This window comes from Fundulus heteroclitus, unplaced genomic scaffold, assembly GCF_011125445.2.
Source record: "Fundulus heteroclitus isolate FHET01 unplaced genomic scaffold, MU-UCD_Fhet_4.1 scaffold_50, whole genome shotgun sequence".
NCBI classification, from domain to species: domain Eukaryota; kingdom Metazoa; phylum Chordata; class Actinopteri; order Cyprinodontiformes; family Fundulidae; genus Fundulus; species Fundulus heteroclitus.
In genome coordinates this window covers 1,860,019-1,874,716 of record NW_023396923.1, presented here as the reverse complement: position 1 = coordinate 1,874,716, position 14,698 = coordinate 1,860,019, and the positions used below count along the sequence as shown (strand labels likewise).

Sequence of the window (14,698 nt, the reverse complement as noted above, 5' to 3'; positions counted from 1 at the left end):
CTATTAGGAGAAATACTGCTTCCAAAGTGACAGGTTACATAAAACTAAATTGACATAAACTGACTTTAAAATTTAAATAAAATGATCAGAAGTATTTTAGCTGAGTTCTTTGAAAAAGTCTGACCTACCATAAAGATTAATTCCCATTTCACCCTTTGAAACACAATAAAGAGAATTAAAAAAAATAATAATAATTCAGTGTTTTTGCCATTAGCGTTCAGTGATTATTTATATTAGCACCAGACAGAATGTTTTCCTTATCTTTTCCTAATCTTATACTTTGTTTAAGTTTACTATTTCATTTTACAAATTTAAAATTAAGACAAAATAGTTTGGAGTTTACAATTAAACTGTCTTCAGCTTCTTAAATTAGCATTTAGCTTGATTAGTGTGGTTAGTATTGCCAGTGTTAAACATTACTTTCCATGTGTATCCCCCCAAGAACAGACACCCTTACTCTAGCGGAGTTTTCCCAAACTCTGGGAACATATTCCAATCCAGAACGTTCCATGACACAAACACAACCTTAATGATCAGAGGAATAAAATAGAGCAGGTACGCTGTAAAGCGTTCTGCTGAACCCGCCTCGGTCAACTTACTTCAGACAGAGATCGACTTGGACTCCCTTTTTTAAGATTCTTCCCTAGAACTATATACTGTATATATATCCTTAGATTATGTTATGATAAATGGATTTCTATTAAAAACACATTGAATTGTATTTTGATGGTTCTCAGATTTCTGAGAGATATGAAGCTATTTTTCCCACATAGACTGTCAGGTAGAACACGGTCACTGTCAAACAAAGATCATACATTATCAGTAGCTTACACCAAAAAACGCTTTAAGCAAGTTCTCACATGACAGATCATCTCAGCTTCCACTGTGCATAACAGTTGATGCACTGGCAATTAGATTTGGAAAATCTCATTTAGAGGGTTTCAACATGAGTTAAACTCTTGACTTTGAACCCAAGACCATCACGTGAAGGGGTGCGCCGAAAACAGGAGACACAAATAAACAGATACCTGAGCAGATGAACCTGCAGCACCCAGAGGATGGGACAGGAAGAGAAGAACAGATAGACAGAAGCCTGCTGGAAAACAGAAGATGAAAAGCAAGAGGGAGCAGAAAGAGGAGAAGTGGAGAAAGAGGGAAGAGAAGGATGACATGCTGAGGAGAGGAGAGGGTTACCGGTACTCCTGCAGACATGGCAGACAGCAGTTTTTGTCTCCATCTGTCCTTCCCTGTCACTGTCCCGTCCTTCTGCTTCTCTGGCTATGAGACAGAGGGACGTGTCACAAACAAACACAAACATGCACGCATGCTGTCAACACCACTTTCAACCAGCCGCTGTGTGTGATGGGGAGATAAATATGGCACCTGGTCAAGCCTAGAGGCCAGCAGCTGAAAGAAATGGGCCACTGTGTCACATCAAATTGATACCCAGAGAAAACTGAAAACCACGAAGAAATTAAAACGTTTCTAGAAATTCTGGTCAACTATAAGCATAGTATTAAGGTGAAAATTCTTCAAATAGTGATTGTTAAAGATACCAAAATGCTACGAGTGAGTTTAAGAGTAAACCGTTGGATCCCACCCATCCCCTCCAAGTATATGCAACTAAAGGGAAGGCTGCAGTGTGAGATTTTGCTACTACAGTAAAAGTTTAATTTAGCTTAAGGCTTTGTTGCACAAGAGAGTCAATAAATATGTCCATTTCACAGACCTGTCAGACACAAGTCTTCATAAATGTTTTGTATTTTTTGTTTCTGCATCACATTTAATCAAACATAACACCAAAACTTTAGATATTATTTTTAAGTCAGACACCTATGGGCTGTGCTACAGTGTTTTTTATTATAAATTTTTGTTCAAGTCTCACAGTGACGGTGGCAGGCAACCATCTGTCAACCCTACAAGTGTGTGCGGACCCGGCATAATTGATCTGGTTTATACGGTGATTCTAGAGCAATCCCTGTCATTGCATTATCATGCTAATATTTGCAAAGTAAACTGGAGGCCATCTGGATGTTCAGGGCAAACCTGGATCCAAATGTTTGATCTCATGTTGAGCATAGTGGAAATTAAATAATTGCAGTGCCTTGCAGAAGTATTCTCATCTCTTAATCCTTCCCATGTTTTACCAAATTCCAACTACAAACAAACCTCAATGTATTTTATTGCCATTTTTGTGACAGACAAGATGGTGTATATTTGTGTGTGTATGTGGGAGGACAAACTATTTACTCCCTTTTACTCCGATTCCCTTAAATAAAATCCATTGCAAGTATCTGCCTTCAGAAATCACCCATTTAACCAACCAATTTGCTTAATTTCAGTCGATTCAGGTCCTAAAACATGTTAACATGTGGCAGAAGATGCTCTGCTCAGATGAAGTGATCACTCAAAACTCATCATCTCCAGGGAGACCCAAGGAGGTGGAAGTATCATGCAGTGGGGATGCTTGTGTTAAAGCAGAAACAGGGAGGCTGATCAGTTTTAAAGGAAAGACAGATGGCGCTGAACAGGGCAATCCTGCAACTGTTTGGGGCTGCAACATAAAACATGAGCTACAATGGACTGGTTTAAATTAAACCTTATTCTCCTGTGACAAATGACCTAATCAAAGTCTAGACAACTTGTAAGTGCAGCAAAAGTTGATTACATACAGAATATACTGTGTGAGGCGGCATAGTAAATGACTACGGCGGCATTTTCTCAGAAAGCAACTGGTTGGACTTTCATTTGGCGGTATCAGAATAAAGGGTCTTTAATGCAACCGAATGCATAACTTCAGTTTTTTAATTAATCTTTCTAGGCAGCATAGTTCAGATGGGAAGTTGCTACTTCCTATCAGAAAACAATTTCTATGCCAAGTACGTTTTCAACAGAAAACACTGAATAAATTGCTAAAAGACAATCCCCCACCTCATTCTTTTTCTTCTTCTTCTTTTTCTGCTTCCTCTGTCGTTTCTGCAGGAGGATGGTCTCATACTTTGGCCGGGGGTGTTCCTGGCGTCAAAAGAGGAGTTGATGTTGCTACGCGGATTTTAACTGCTGCGTGTGTGTACATTGGTGTTATGGAATGACATTCACAGGATATGAATAGCATTCACAGGATATAGCATTTATTAATGATCCACACATGACCACCTACCATATAAACATATTACATTAGATCAAAGCAATTATAATTCAGTCTGACACTACAGAAGCCTCTTAATGATCTCAATTACTTCACAGATGTAGCAGAGCTCAGCTGATCTGTAAATTAATATATATTTCCATTTCAGTGACTTGTGCTTGTTTTCACCTCATCTTCCTCGATCCCCGTCAGATCCCAGCTAAAACTCAGGCTGATCTGCCGACGCTTCCAGTGCTCCAAGAATAACACGGCTACACAGTCCCACAAACACAGAGAAATGGAACCACTGTCATATCCATGCATTTAAAAGTTAAAACTGAATTTACTGATCCAAACGGAAAGAGAAAAGGAAAGGTCATTTGTCACTTAAAAACTCAAAGCTGTATGATTGCATACAGTTATGCCCAAAATGATTCATATCCCTGGCTCTCTAACCGTGAGATTTGAGAGTTTGTGTTTTATTTTAGTGTATTTTCTATTTAACCTACAGTTTTTCCAACACTGTTGAATAGAAAGGAGATTATTTATCTAAAGTGGCTATATCTGCTTGTTTTACAGTTACTAAGCCTGTAGTCTGACGCTTTAGTAAAACTATGCCCAACCTTTTACGTTCATTCAACCCAAACAAACGAATTACAGTTGCTCTCAAACTGATGTCTGGTAATAAATTTGTGGGACACCTTGAACTGAGGAAATACATTAGAAATCTGTGCAAATGGTTTACTAAACTGAAAGAATACAACTTACAACCATTTTCACCCCCTTGTACCCAGCTAGTTTCACAAGCATCTCAGGAAGGTGGATTTGGAGAGAAAAAAAAATCAATACAGTATGAAACCAAAAAGTTGTTAAACATACTCAAAAAAGAATTTAAACCACATATTTCTGTTTTGGTTGTACAGTGGAAACAAGAATTTTTTATACACTGTATGAAAAGATATAATCATTTTTCCCCTCACTGTCTGACTTAGTCAACCATGGAAATCCCTGAATAAGGGAGCACCCGAATAGACTCACATAAACCTTTTTTCCTGTGCGGATTTAGCTTGCTACCCTAAGCGTCTGCCCACTTGAGGCGAGACAGCCTATAGGATATTAATGAGCACCTTCACGTTCACCCCACCTGTCCTCTTTTGTCTCTCTTACTCACTCACTCAAACACATACACACTCAGGCAAACCCGAAACCTCACCCCACAGAGACATGAAGATGGCAAAGAAGACGGTGGCGGGGTTATCAAAGAGGTGCGAAGCCCTGGCCGTGCCACAAGCGGTGCTGAGGTGCCAGTAGTCGCAGGCGCCGTCACACAGAGGACACATGGTGAAATTGAGGCGCTCATCGCACATCTCCAAACTGGGGGAGGGAGGGGCGTAGACTTCAGTTTAGGGAAGCTCCGGCTGCTAGATATACCAACTTTAATTGTGCATGGCATGAAAGTAAAACTGTGATTCCAATCCCTGCAAAAAGACTCAGAGATGCTCGTGTCGGTTACATGTGCATACAAGAAATGAATGGACCTTTTAACTCCTGACAACCACACAAGCTTTTGTACTTTGACCCTATTCATAGTCAGTGTGGGCTGAATCCATGACACTCACGCACACACAGCCAGTCGTACCTTCTGTGTACCTCCCACACAGCCGTGACTAAAGCCAGATACAGCAAGTATCTGGGCAATCCCTGTCTAGTGGATGTGTGAGTATGGATTATGAATACGAACACACTAAAATAGGGTAGGAAAGAAATCCTTGTGTTCAGCTTTCAGCCTTTTATAGTGAGCCTCTGTCCATTTCCTTTCAATATTTTACAAAACCTGCAAGAGCATGACTTGAGATTTCTTCTACTGCTTATCCGCAGCGGGTACCTGGGTATATTGGTATCCACCGTCGCCACCCCATATCCAAACACTATAATTCCCACTATGGAGGCAGGTATGAGCAGTTGAGTATAAACACCAAGCCATGCAAAATACAGGCCGATCTTCTCCCCAAAGTACTTCCTGTGAAAACAAGAAATCATGGTCATGACAGGCTTATGAGATGTATTCCGAAACATTCACATAAATAGGTCCATTAAGGTCTGTCTCCTGGGCCTCCATTCGGTTTAATGTTTGTGTCATTCTCACTTGACTCGTCAAGTCACCTAACAATCCCAGTACCTGAGTGTTATGTGTTTTCGGGTTAGGACTGCTTATTGAGTCATGACCCAAACACCCAGCTCATTGAGCCAAGGTTCATTGGTTTACCTATATACCACGGATAGGGAACGTTCTTCTAAAGAGAGCAATGTGCACATTTTGGACAGAGAAGAAGGGTGTTGTAAGAGGAGTGAAAGAGTCATCTACAAGCATAAAAAGCTAAGACTAAACAAAGGAGTTGGCCTAAGGTTTCAACTTTGTAACATCTACAGTGCAACCTTGCCTTAACTCGTCTCCCCAGGCAGTTTACAGCCTTTTACACACCTTCCATACTGGCATTGTTAGGTGAAAATGTTTTCTCGAGTGACAACCTGGACATTAAACCAAATCTTTAATGTTCAGGTTGTATAATGTGACATTTCTCTTGCATGCTTTCCATCAATAATTCACTGCATCAGTTACTCTTTTATTTCTCAGTGTCTATGAGACAGCATGCATGAAATATGGGTTACTGGCTAAATAACTGTGAAGTTGAAAAGTGTGAAAGCAACAGCATTGATCGGGAAGAGCAGAAATTGGGTCTACTTTAATGTAAGTTTTTTTGTATTAGAACTTTCAAAAATATATCGTATAGGCAGGCTGGATTTGCAAGCGCTTTTAAATTCTTGGGTGGGGTGTCAGTTTGTTGGGTCTCCAAGCTACTGCTCTTGGAAATTATTTCTCCTTTATTCCTCTTGTTTTACTCACTAAATAAACCACTATCAAAATATTTACCTTTTGAACTTACATTCGAGCTGGAGACATTTGTTATTGCTACTTACTATTGGGTGGCCATCGTGTTTTGCAGTAATACCTGAGTGTTCCCTACACTACTTTATCACTCCCTTTTGCTTGCCTTCTTCTCCTTCTCCAACTTTTCACTTACCTCTATACTGGAGCTCTAGAAATAACTATAAATACCTTGAGCTACAAAACAGAATAAAGGTGAAAGGTAACTGTTAAAACCTTATGATCAATGTCCACCTAACTAGCTGGTGAGAAAACAATATAACTGTGCATTTCTGAGTGAATTTAAATACAAATTGAATATGATTTCACAATATTTTTGAAGAAATAAGTAGGAACATCTATTGGTGCAGCTTGTTGTTCTGCATGGTAACATTACCTGACCAGATCAATAGGCTGGTACTTGTAGAAGGCTGAGTATCTTGCCCACTCTTCAAAAAGAACCTGGCAGGACGCACAAACATACACACACACACACACACACACACACACACACACACACAAACATAGAAAAAAAAACATTCAGAGTCAAGTCGATGTGGGTGTGTGTTGTCATGCTGAAAGTTGAAAAATGCTTTTTCGGAGGCACAGCTGATCTGGAGGCAGGCACCTTGTGATTGGTCCAAATAAACCTCAGAGGAGAGAGCCATAGAGCTGCAGTGTAAGTAACTCTATCCTGAAGACAAGTGAAACCCAGTAAGGTAGGAGGAAGACTGTATTATAAAGCCTGATAGAAACAAGGTGCCAGGTAAAACTGGATCGATCAGAGGTGGACAGATGAAAAGCTTTGGAGAAATATTTCTTCTTTGCAACCGAAAAATCGGATGAAGAAAGGAAATTTCTATTTCTTTGGCTTTTATTTCATTGCAGACAGTAAGAACCTGAGACGTTTTATCTGTGATTATCTATCCAAAAATCAGATATACAACCATTCCAAAAATTCACGCTGAATTATACTTCAATATGCATAAGCAGGCGTATGAGAATAGGGATATTTCCCCCCGGGCCTAAAACTGGTGGTGGAGTGGAGATAAATAAAGTATGTTCAGTCCATATGATGATCTGTTTGAGCTAGATGTCCAACTTGGATAAACACAGGTTTGCATGAACTGTCCATGATGAGCAAGCATGAAGCGACTGTGGAAAGGAAAAACTCCCCTTTGGGAAGAAACCTCTGGCATAACCAGGCTCAACATGGCAGTCTTCTGCCGGACCGTTTTAAGGAGTGACTGGGAATTCCATAAGAGTCCAGGAGGAATTACATTCTGATAGGGACGAAGTTGAATCCGGTCATCAGAGTCCAAACCAGACACGCGCAGCCACCGCTTGCTTGCTGAGGAGAAGGCTGAGACGAGGATGTGGAGTTCTTTTAAGATGAACCCAGGATGCTGATTGGCTTCGAGAAGGAGCAGTTCAAAGCTGATTGGCTTGCGTCGGAGGCGAATGAGTCTCTGATTGATGGAGGTAGGCAATAGAGTTTCTTCAGTCTGAATTTTTGCTTAAGCTCCATTCCAACACATGAATATCCTTTGGTCTGAACCATTTCTTGGGAGCTCTTGCTGGAGTTTCAGGGTTGCGGTTCAGCTGGAAGGTTAACCTTTCAACCCAGTCTCAAGTCTTCTGTAGCCTGCAAGTCGTTCTCTTCCAGAACTGCCCTGTATTTAACTCTGTCTCTCTTCCTATCAATTTCCAGCTGAATAAAAACCTCCCAACAGTTTGATATTGCCTCCAGCCTGTTTCATCATGGGTACTGTTAATTTTACGCCACTAGTGGAATGTAGGCCAAAAGTTTAGGTTCAGGTCTTAAGGGAGCACCAATTTCCACATCTTTGCTGTGTCTTCTTCATTTAGTCTTAATCAGGACTTCTTATTGTTTTCTTTCAACAATCTTGCTGAAACTTTTTCAAATGACTTGAATTCAGAGGAATGCCCTTAGCTTCCATCCATCCATCCACTCTGTATGTACTGAAACATAGCATCCCCACAGCATAATTCTGCCACCACCATTCCCATTTTCCTGTCGGAATGCTGTTTTCAGGGTAATGCCCAGCATCAGTTTTCCTCTACAGAAAGACTTTTTCACGTGGGCCAAACACTTCAGTGATCCCCACATCATGATGACCATTTTTCTTGTACATCTTGTAAATGTTGTTGCCCTGCAACAGACTGGTGACCTGTCCAGGGTGTACCCCGCCTCTCACCCAGTGAACAGTGGAGATAGGCACCAGCAACCCCCGCGACCCCATGAGGGATTAAGCGGGTTGGAAAATGGATGGATGGATGGATCTTGTAAATGTGACATTGCACGTTTTTCTATATACACTGAATGTAAAAACTCAAAATAGGCAGCCTTTACTTTTCCCATAAAACCAGTTTTACAGCACAAGGATTTGCATGGTTTATATTAAGATCCTTTGAAAATATGCTGGTTCTGTTGAAATAGGCTTTTGAATCTGTTCCATGCATTAAATGCAATATTGAATGTTAAATTACAAAACTGAGATGTCAGAAAACACATATCTAATATGTATGCTGCCTGAAATGAAATGCAGGGCAGCATACATATACATACCAAAAATATGGTGTTTTATTTTCTTATCCTATTTTGCATCTTCATCCTTCCTTGTTCTACTTTGTTGTATACTTTAGACAGATTTACTTATCAGGGCTTATTTCCAGTCTGGTGTTTCTGTCAATAGATTCCTTTCTCTCTGCCTTCAGAGCAGCTTTGCCTCAAAGAATGTTTAGTGAATTTAAACTCAATCTGCGGCAGTGTTAGGCAGATGGGGAGACGTATAAATGTGATCAGAAAACTGGATGAGACCTGGCGTTTCAGTCGTTCAAGGCTGAAATTTCTCGATCTGTAGGTTTCAAGCTGAGAGGAAACGCTTTCGGAGCACAAGTAATTAGCTGTGCTAGGGAAGTTTAACGTTTCTTTTACATGACCAACAGATGAAAAGGTGGAGGAAAACAGAGGATTAAGCCAAACCACATGAAAGGCAGCTCTATAAAAGAGGAGTCAGAGCACCTGTCTGTCGTTCCGTTCCTCAAGGTGTCCAGTGACCTTAAAGTCACCCTATGGAGCAGAAGCACAGGGTGGACAAACATGAGCAGAAAGTAGAGAAACAAACGAACAAGAAACACTTTAAAAAGAACCAATGAGGAGTCATATGGTCAAATACATAAATAATGAATAACTCCAATATAATGAAAGTCTACCAAATACATATACAGAAAATTGTTTAAATGTTTATTTTACAAGAAATACAATCAGCAGAAATTAAAATCAAACTTTAAAAATGAAAATTATCATGGAGATAATCTGAAAATAAATGAGCCTGTTATTTTTCAGCTTCATCATGAATTTGATGCAGTTTAAATCAGAGGATTGTGCTCCTACTTCTCTTTCTGTTTCTTTAACTCTAAAAACTGGCACTTCAGAGTTAAAAAACATAAGAGTTTGTGAATAACTGTAATGTGTGGTGAGGGCTGAAGTAAATAATTACCTTCATAAAACATTGGGGGGAAATATGTTGCATTCTGTGAAAGAGCTATTTTTGGGTCTGAAGTGACAAAAGATGGGGCAAAAGCCGAGGGGACTGTTAAGAGCCACCAGAGAACTCAAGGTCTGAACCTAGGTGAGGTGTTTCTTAAAAACATTAAAAATCATTGGGGCGTGCTCGTGGCGCAGCGGGTAGCGCAACCCATATAAAGAGGCCTTTAGTACTCAAAGCGGTTGACCTGGGTTCGAGTGCGACCTGCAATCCTCTGCCACATGTCTCTCCCCCTCTTCCACCCCCTTTCTGTCAGCCTAAAAGGCAAGCCACTATAGCGGTGAAAAATCCCTAAAAAAAATTCTTACTGGAGAAAACATTTTGCAGCTGTGTTTCAGTGTTTCCAAATTTGCAGTTTGTTGGCAGTGTAATAATGGATTCCTTTGACTGACTCATTCAAAGATAAAAAAAGCACTGATTAAAATTAAAAAATTATCAGATTGTAAATATGCTAAACGTAGACTATGCTAATATACCGCAAATGAAATTTACAGATTTTATGAATTAAATGTTTTGCATGATCGCATTATGTTAATTTCCATTTGACAAATACAAAAGGGGCCTTTGACTTCCACTGAGCTGATGGTGCACTTGCTTGCTTCCTCCTGCTACCAACCCCCTCTAATCTCAGCTCCCAACATCTACCCCTTTGTGTCATCTTCCCCTTAGCAAAATGTAGGTATACTACTTTTTGCTAAGGGTCAGTATAACAGAAGATTCAGAATTAGCTTCATGATCTACGACGATGTGCACAAACAAGAAGTTTGAGTCCGGTTTCAAGCGCTCACAGTGTCCAGACATCAAGTATAAGATAAGCTGCGACACATACACATGGATGTTCTCTACAAAGCTGATTTATTTGCATTAACCTCAGTGAAAAAGGCATCTCTTGGAATGTTCCACGATTCCATTTAAAACAGAAGTTATATAACTTATTTCTAAGAAAATCAAGCAGACCTCACTGGATGAACAGTTCAGTTTGCCCTCCTTGGCTTCCGAGACCCATTTTCACAGAGAGCTTTTGTCTTCTGTTTTCTTCTCTTGTGCCAAAGTTACAACTAGCTTTAAGCTGACCCTACTTTTCTCAAACAACAGGTTTGGTTTTGTAGCATGAGGGATTATTTTGATCTGGCCGGAATTTCCATAAATATACATTCAGTTAAGCCCAAACTAATTTTACCAACATGTTTCTTCCAACTGAAACTAACGGTAATGTTTCCGAGCAATTAAGGCAAAGATTTGAGTCGAATCTGATAGAGAATCAATAGAGTGAGCCAAAGGTCAGGGTGACGGCAAGGAGGCCTTCCGTCCAAAAAAAGACTTGCAGCTTATTGCCGAAGATAAATAGAAAGATGACAAAAAGCTGCTCAGCAATTACAAGGAGAGCTGGATTGCTGCTTTAGCATTGCTTTTATGGACAAAGGTATAAACAATTTCCAGAATAATGTTTTTCCAAACAATGTAAATAAGAGTTGTTGTATTATTTCTTATTAGGTGTATACTCCTTTGACATCATACAAGCGTTCTTCTTGTTTAAATTAAAATAGCTTGAAATCCAAATAAGCCAGAAGAATTAATTCTTTTGGTCCGAACTGTAATCACAGGCAGGTTTTCCCCTCAATGTATGCACAAAACATGGCAAACTGCATCAGACACAGTGACTTACTGTAGAAGCAGAGCTGTCTGTCTTTTCTTGTAGTTTCAGGATCAGAAGTTCATGCTGGCATCATTTCAGATTTGTTCAAATGTTCTAAATATAATCAGTTCATCATTGATGAAAGCCATTAATTTACTAATTTAATCAACTAATGTAATAAATCTCTTGGTCAACAAACATAAAACTTTGGATTTTTAGTCGTCCCAAATTGTCTTGAAGATAATGTTTCCAACAAAATGGTGAAACAAAGCCACAACCAAACACCTATATGTTCTGTCAAGCAACCTTTCATTCTATGACCGCAAAATTAAAGGGAAATCCGTTCCAACAAACTGTTGCATCATGGGGCTTTCACGGCTAACACTTACATCATGAAGAGGGAAGGCGGAGTCGTATGCGCCTTTGGCTATCAAAGTGCTGATGCCTGGAAAAGAGACAGAGAGAGAGAGAAGGCCCGTTTACACTACACCTAAAAACCGAGCCATGCCGAGACCAGTCCGAGCTTGGATCAGTTATCCAAGACAAGCCGACCCGTTTACACACAAAGCTTATCTCGGTTCCTTGGATGCTCCTCGCCCCCTAGTGGCGATATGCGGTACTACCGCTCTCTGGGATTGAAGTAACATTCAGGAAGTTATGCTTGATATTGTGATATTTCGTTTTTTGCGGAGAGTCAGGGGAAGAAGGCAACCATTGGTGAATTTACTTGAGAAAGTTGGCTTTTTTGGGAAGTGGATGAGACAAACGAACGTCTAATAAGGATTTACAGACGCAGGAAACAACGACAGACGCTGAGGTTCATTGTGCTGCTAAGCAGAATCATCACTGGAAATCGTGTGGCACGGTAAGGAAGCTAGTATTATTATGAATTTCTGAAATTTGTCTGAATGGAGTGTGAATCGGGACGTGCAGCCAGACTGCCGGAAAAACCGCGGACAGTCAGCTGACTGTAAGGGGATGACGTGGTCTGCTCATGCGCTCTTTATCAGAAAACCGGGCCGAAAAATAAAAACAGTCCGAGACCTGCTCAGCAACCGGTCTGCAGTTAGCGCGGTCCGGTTATGTTTAGCGCGATCCGGTTCAGTCTGCTGACCATTTACACGAGTTATCTCGGTTACCGAGCTCAGACTGGTCTCGGCTCGGTTAAAAAAGTGTAGTGTAAACGGGCCTAGAGAGCAGGGACCCAAAGAAAAATGAGTGAGGTATTTTCAGAATTATTCATAAAGGTTTTATTTTAAACAGACAGAGTTTTTTTTCAGAAATTCTGACTGTTAATAGGGCTTTCACTTTATGACTGAAACAAAGCAGTTCTGTTAACTGAGTCTTCCAGATTCAGAACATCTGGGACATAATGAAAAGCTGTCTGCCTGTTTCATCTTTGGGAGATTTCCTGTGTAGATTGATGGCTGGCCAACCTCATTACAGCACACTCATAACAAATTGTACAATCTGCACACAGCGCTTGATCTAGAGAGCCTTCCAAAAGAGCTTATAATACAGCTCGGACATGTTTACGTTTTGGACACGCACACTTCAACAAATTTTATTGTCATTTTAAGTGATACACACACACATAGTAGCATAAAATTGGGAATTAACATGTTTCGCACACAAAAATCTGAAATGCATGGTATGTATATATATTATCAACCTTGTTTATTCTGACACCCTTAAAGGTGCATAGCCATGTTATTTGACTTTTTTAAATTTATATTATTTTGGTGTTTTTTACGCTTCGTTTTTGATCAATTTGTTAGTAAATAAAGCCTTACGTGTTTATTTTTAATAACAGAGGAAGTACAACACTGCACGTTGTGTTCATTCTTGTGTTCACCTGCCTAGTCTGTAAGTTTGCCTTTTGCTTTATTAAAGCTATCATCTACTTCATGATGCTGCTTCTGAGCTCTTGTCTGCACTTCATCTCCAATTCACAACTACATAACACCTGCAGCTCCAGGGCCACAAGTGGGTCTTTGGAATCTTCCCCCAGCTCTTATTAACTTTGGCTAAAACATGATAAAGAACTAACCAATGCTTTTAAATATAGACATAAGAACTAATGCAGGTTTTAGCAGCTTCAGTGTTCTGAATAACTGTGTTGGATTTGCATTAAAGAATGACATTAAAAGTACGTTATATTAGTCATTAGGTTGGAAACTGTGCTTTTCTACATAATTTCCCACAAACATCAACATCCAACATTATTTAATAAAATTTGCACAACACACATATATAGAGGCCAGTAATTGGGGGGGTGGGGTTAAGACATCGGGTGAGGGGGGGGGGGGGGGCTTATTGTGTAGGCCTCATCCCCGGTGGCTTCCTCTGCCCCCACTCGCATTTAGACATTTAGGTTCTGGATAGGGTGCGTGGGAGGGAGTTAAGGTATGGAGGGCAGGGTGTGGGGGAGGTAGCACCTCTGGGTTTGTGGGGGGAGGGGGCTCTCGTTGGTTAGTCTGTTTGGTTCATGTTGGCCCCATGGGTCGTCTGGTCTGGGACCGGAGCATGGACCGGGTAGGTCGGGTTTGTGGTGGTCCCACCTCCCCCCATCTTCAATTCAATTTTATTTATGTAGCGCCAATTCATGAAGCATGTCGTCTCAAGGCACTTTACATAGTCAAATTCAATCAGATTATACAGATTGGGTGAGATTATACAGATTGGTCAAAAATTCCTATATAAGGGAACCCAGTTAATTGCATCAAAGTCCCAACAAGTAGCATTCACTCCTGTAGAAGCATAGAGCCACAGGGAGAGTTGTCTACATTGTCCATGGCTTTGCAGCAATCCCTCATTCTGAGCAAGCATGAAGCGGCAGCGGAAAGAAAAATTCCCCATTAACGGGAAGGAAAACCTCCAGCAGAACCAGAACCAGGCTCAGTATGAACGGTCATCTGCCTCGACCGACTGGGGGTTAGAGAAGACAGAGCAGAGACACAACAGAAGAGACAAACAAGCACAGAAGCACACATTGATCCAGGAATCTGTTCTACATTAGATGGTAATAGCGGGTGATCTGTCTTCACTGGATGATGTCACAGTTAACAGAACGCCAGACCAGGTGTACCTACTATGAAGAAAGAAAAAGAAAAGAGAGCGAACAAAAAGTTAAAAGCTGAAATGATGACAAGCAATGCAAAACTGGAGAACTGGAGAACTCAGTATAGTGAGAAAAATAGGCCTTGATGTCCTGCAGTAGCCTAAGCCTACAGCACCATAACTATAGAGGTAGCTCAGGGTAACATAAGCCATTCTAACTATAATCTTTGTCAAAAAGGAAAGTTTTGAGGCTCGTCTTAAAAGTAGACAGTGTGTCTGCCTCACGGACCAAAACTGGGAGTTGATTCCACAGGAGAGGAGCCTGATAACTAAAGGATCTGCCTCCCATTCTACTCTAGGAACCACCAGCAGTCCTG

General features: G+C 40.6%; 1 protein-coding gene across 9 annotated transcripts in view; it reads right to left on the bottom strand.

Annotated features, from left to right (window-relative positions):
- Positions 1-14,698, bottom strand: part of ano2b (anoctamin 2b) — a 213,782-nt gene that overhangs the window by 110,409 nt on the left and 88,675 nt on the right. For 8 of the 9 annotated variants that reach the window (XM_036132396.1, XM_036132395.1, XM_036132388.1 and 5 more), the window contains 8 exons: positions 11,651-11,706; positions 9,100-9,147; positions 6,451-6,515; positions 5,013-5,147; positions 4,341-4,501; positions 3,317-3,399; positions 2,932-3,015; positions 1,195-1,278 (listed from right to left, as the gene is read on the bottom strand). In XM_036132396.1, the coding sequence (XP_035988289.1) occupies positions 1,195-1,278; positions 2,932-3,015; positions 3,317-3,399; positions 4,341-4,501; positions 5,013-5,147; positions 6,451-6,515; positions 9,100-9,147; positions 11,651-11,706 (716 nt within the window). The remainder of the gene's footprint in view (positions 1-1,194; positions 1,279-2,931; positions 3,016-3,316; positions 3,400-4,340; positions 4,502-5,012; positions 5,148-6,450; positions 6,516-9,099; positions 9,148-11,650; positions 11,707-14,698) is intronic. The other variant, XM_036132391.1, reaches the window with a different exon arrangement.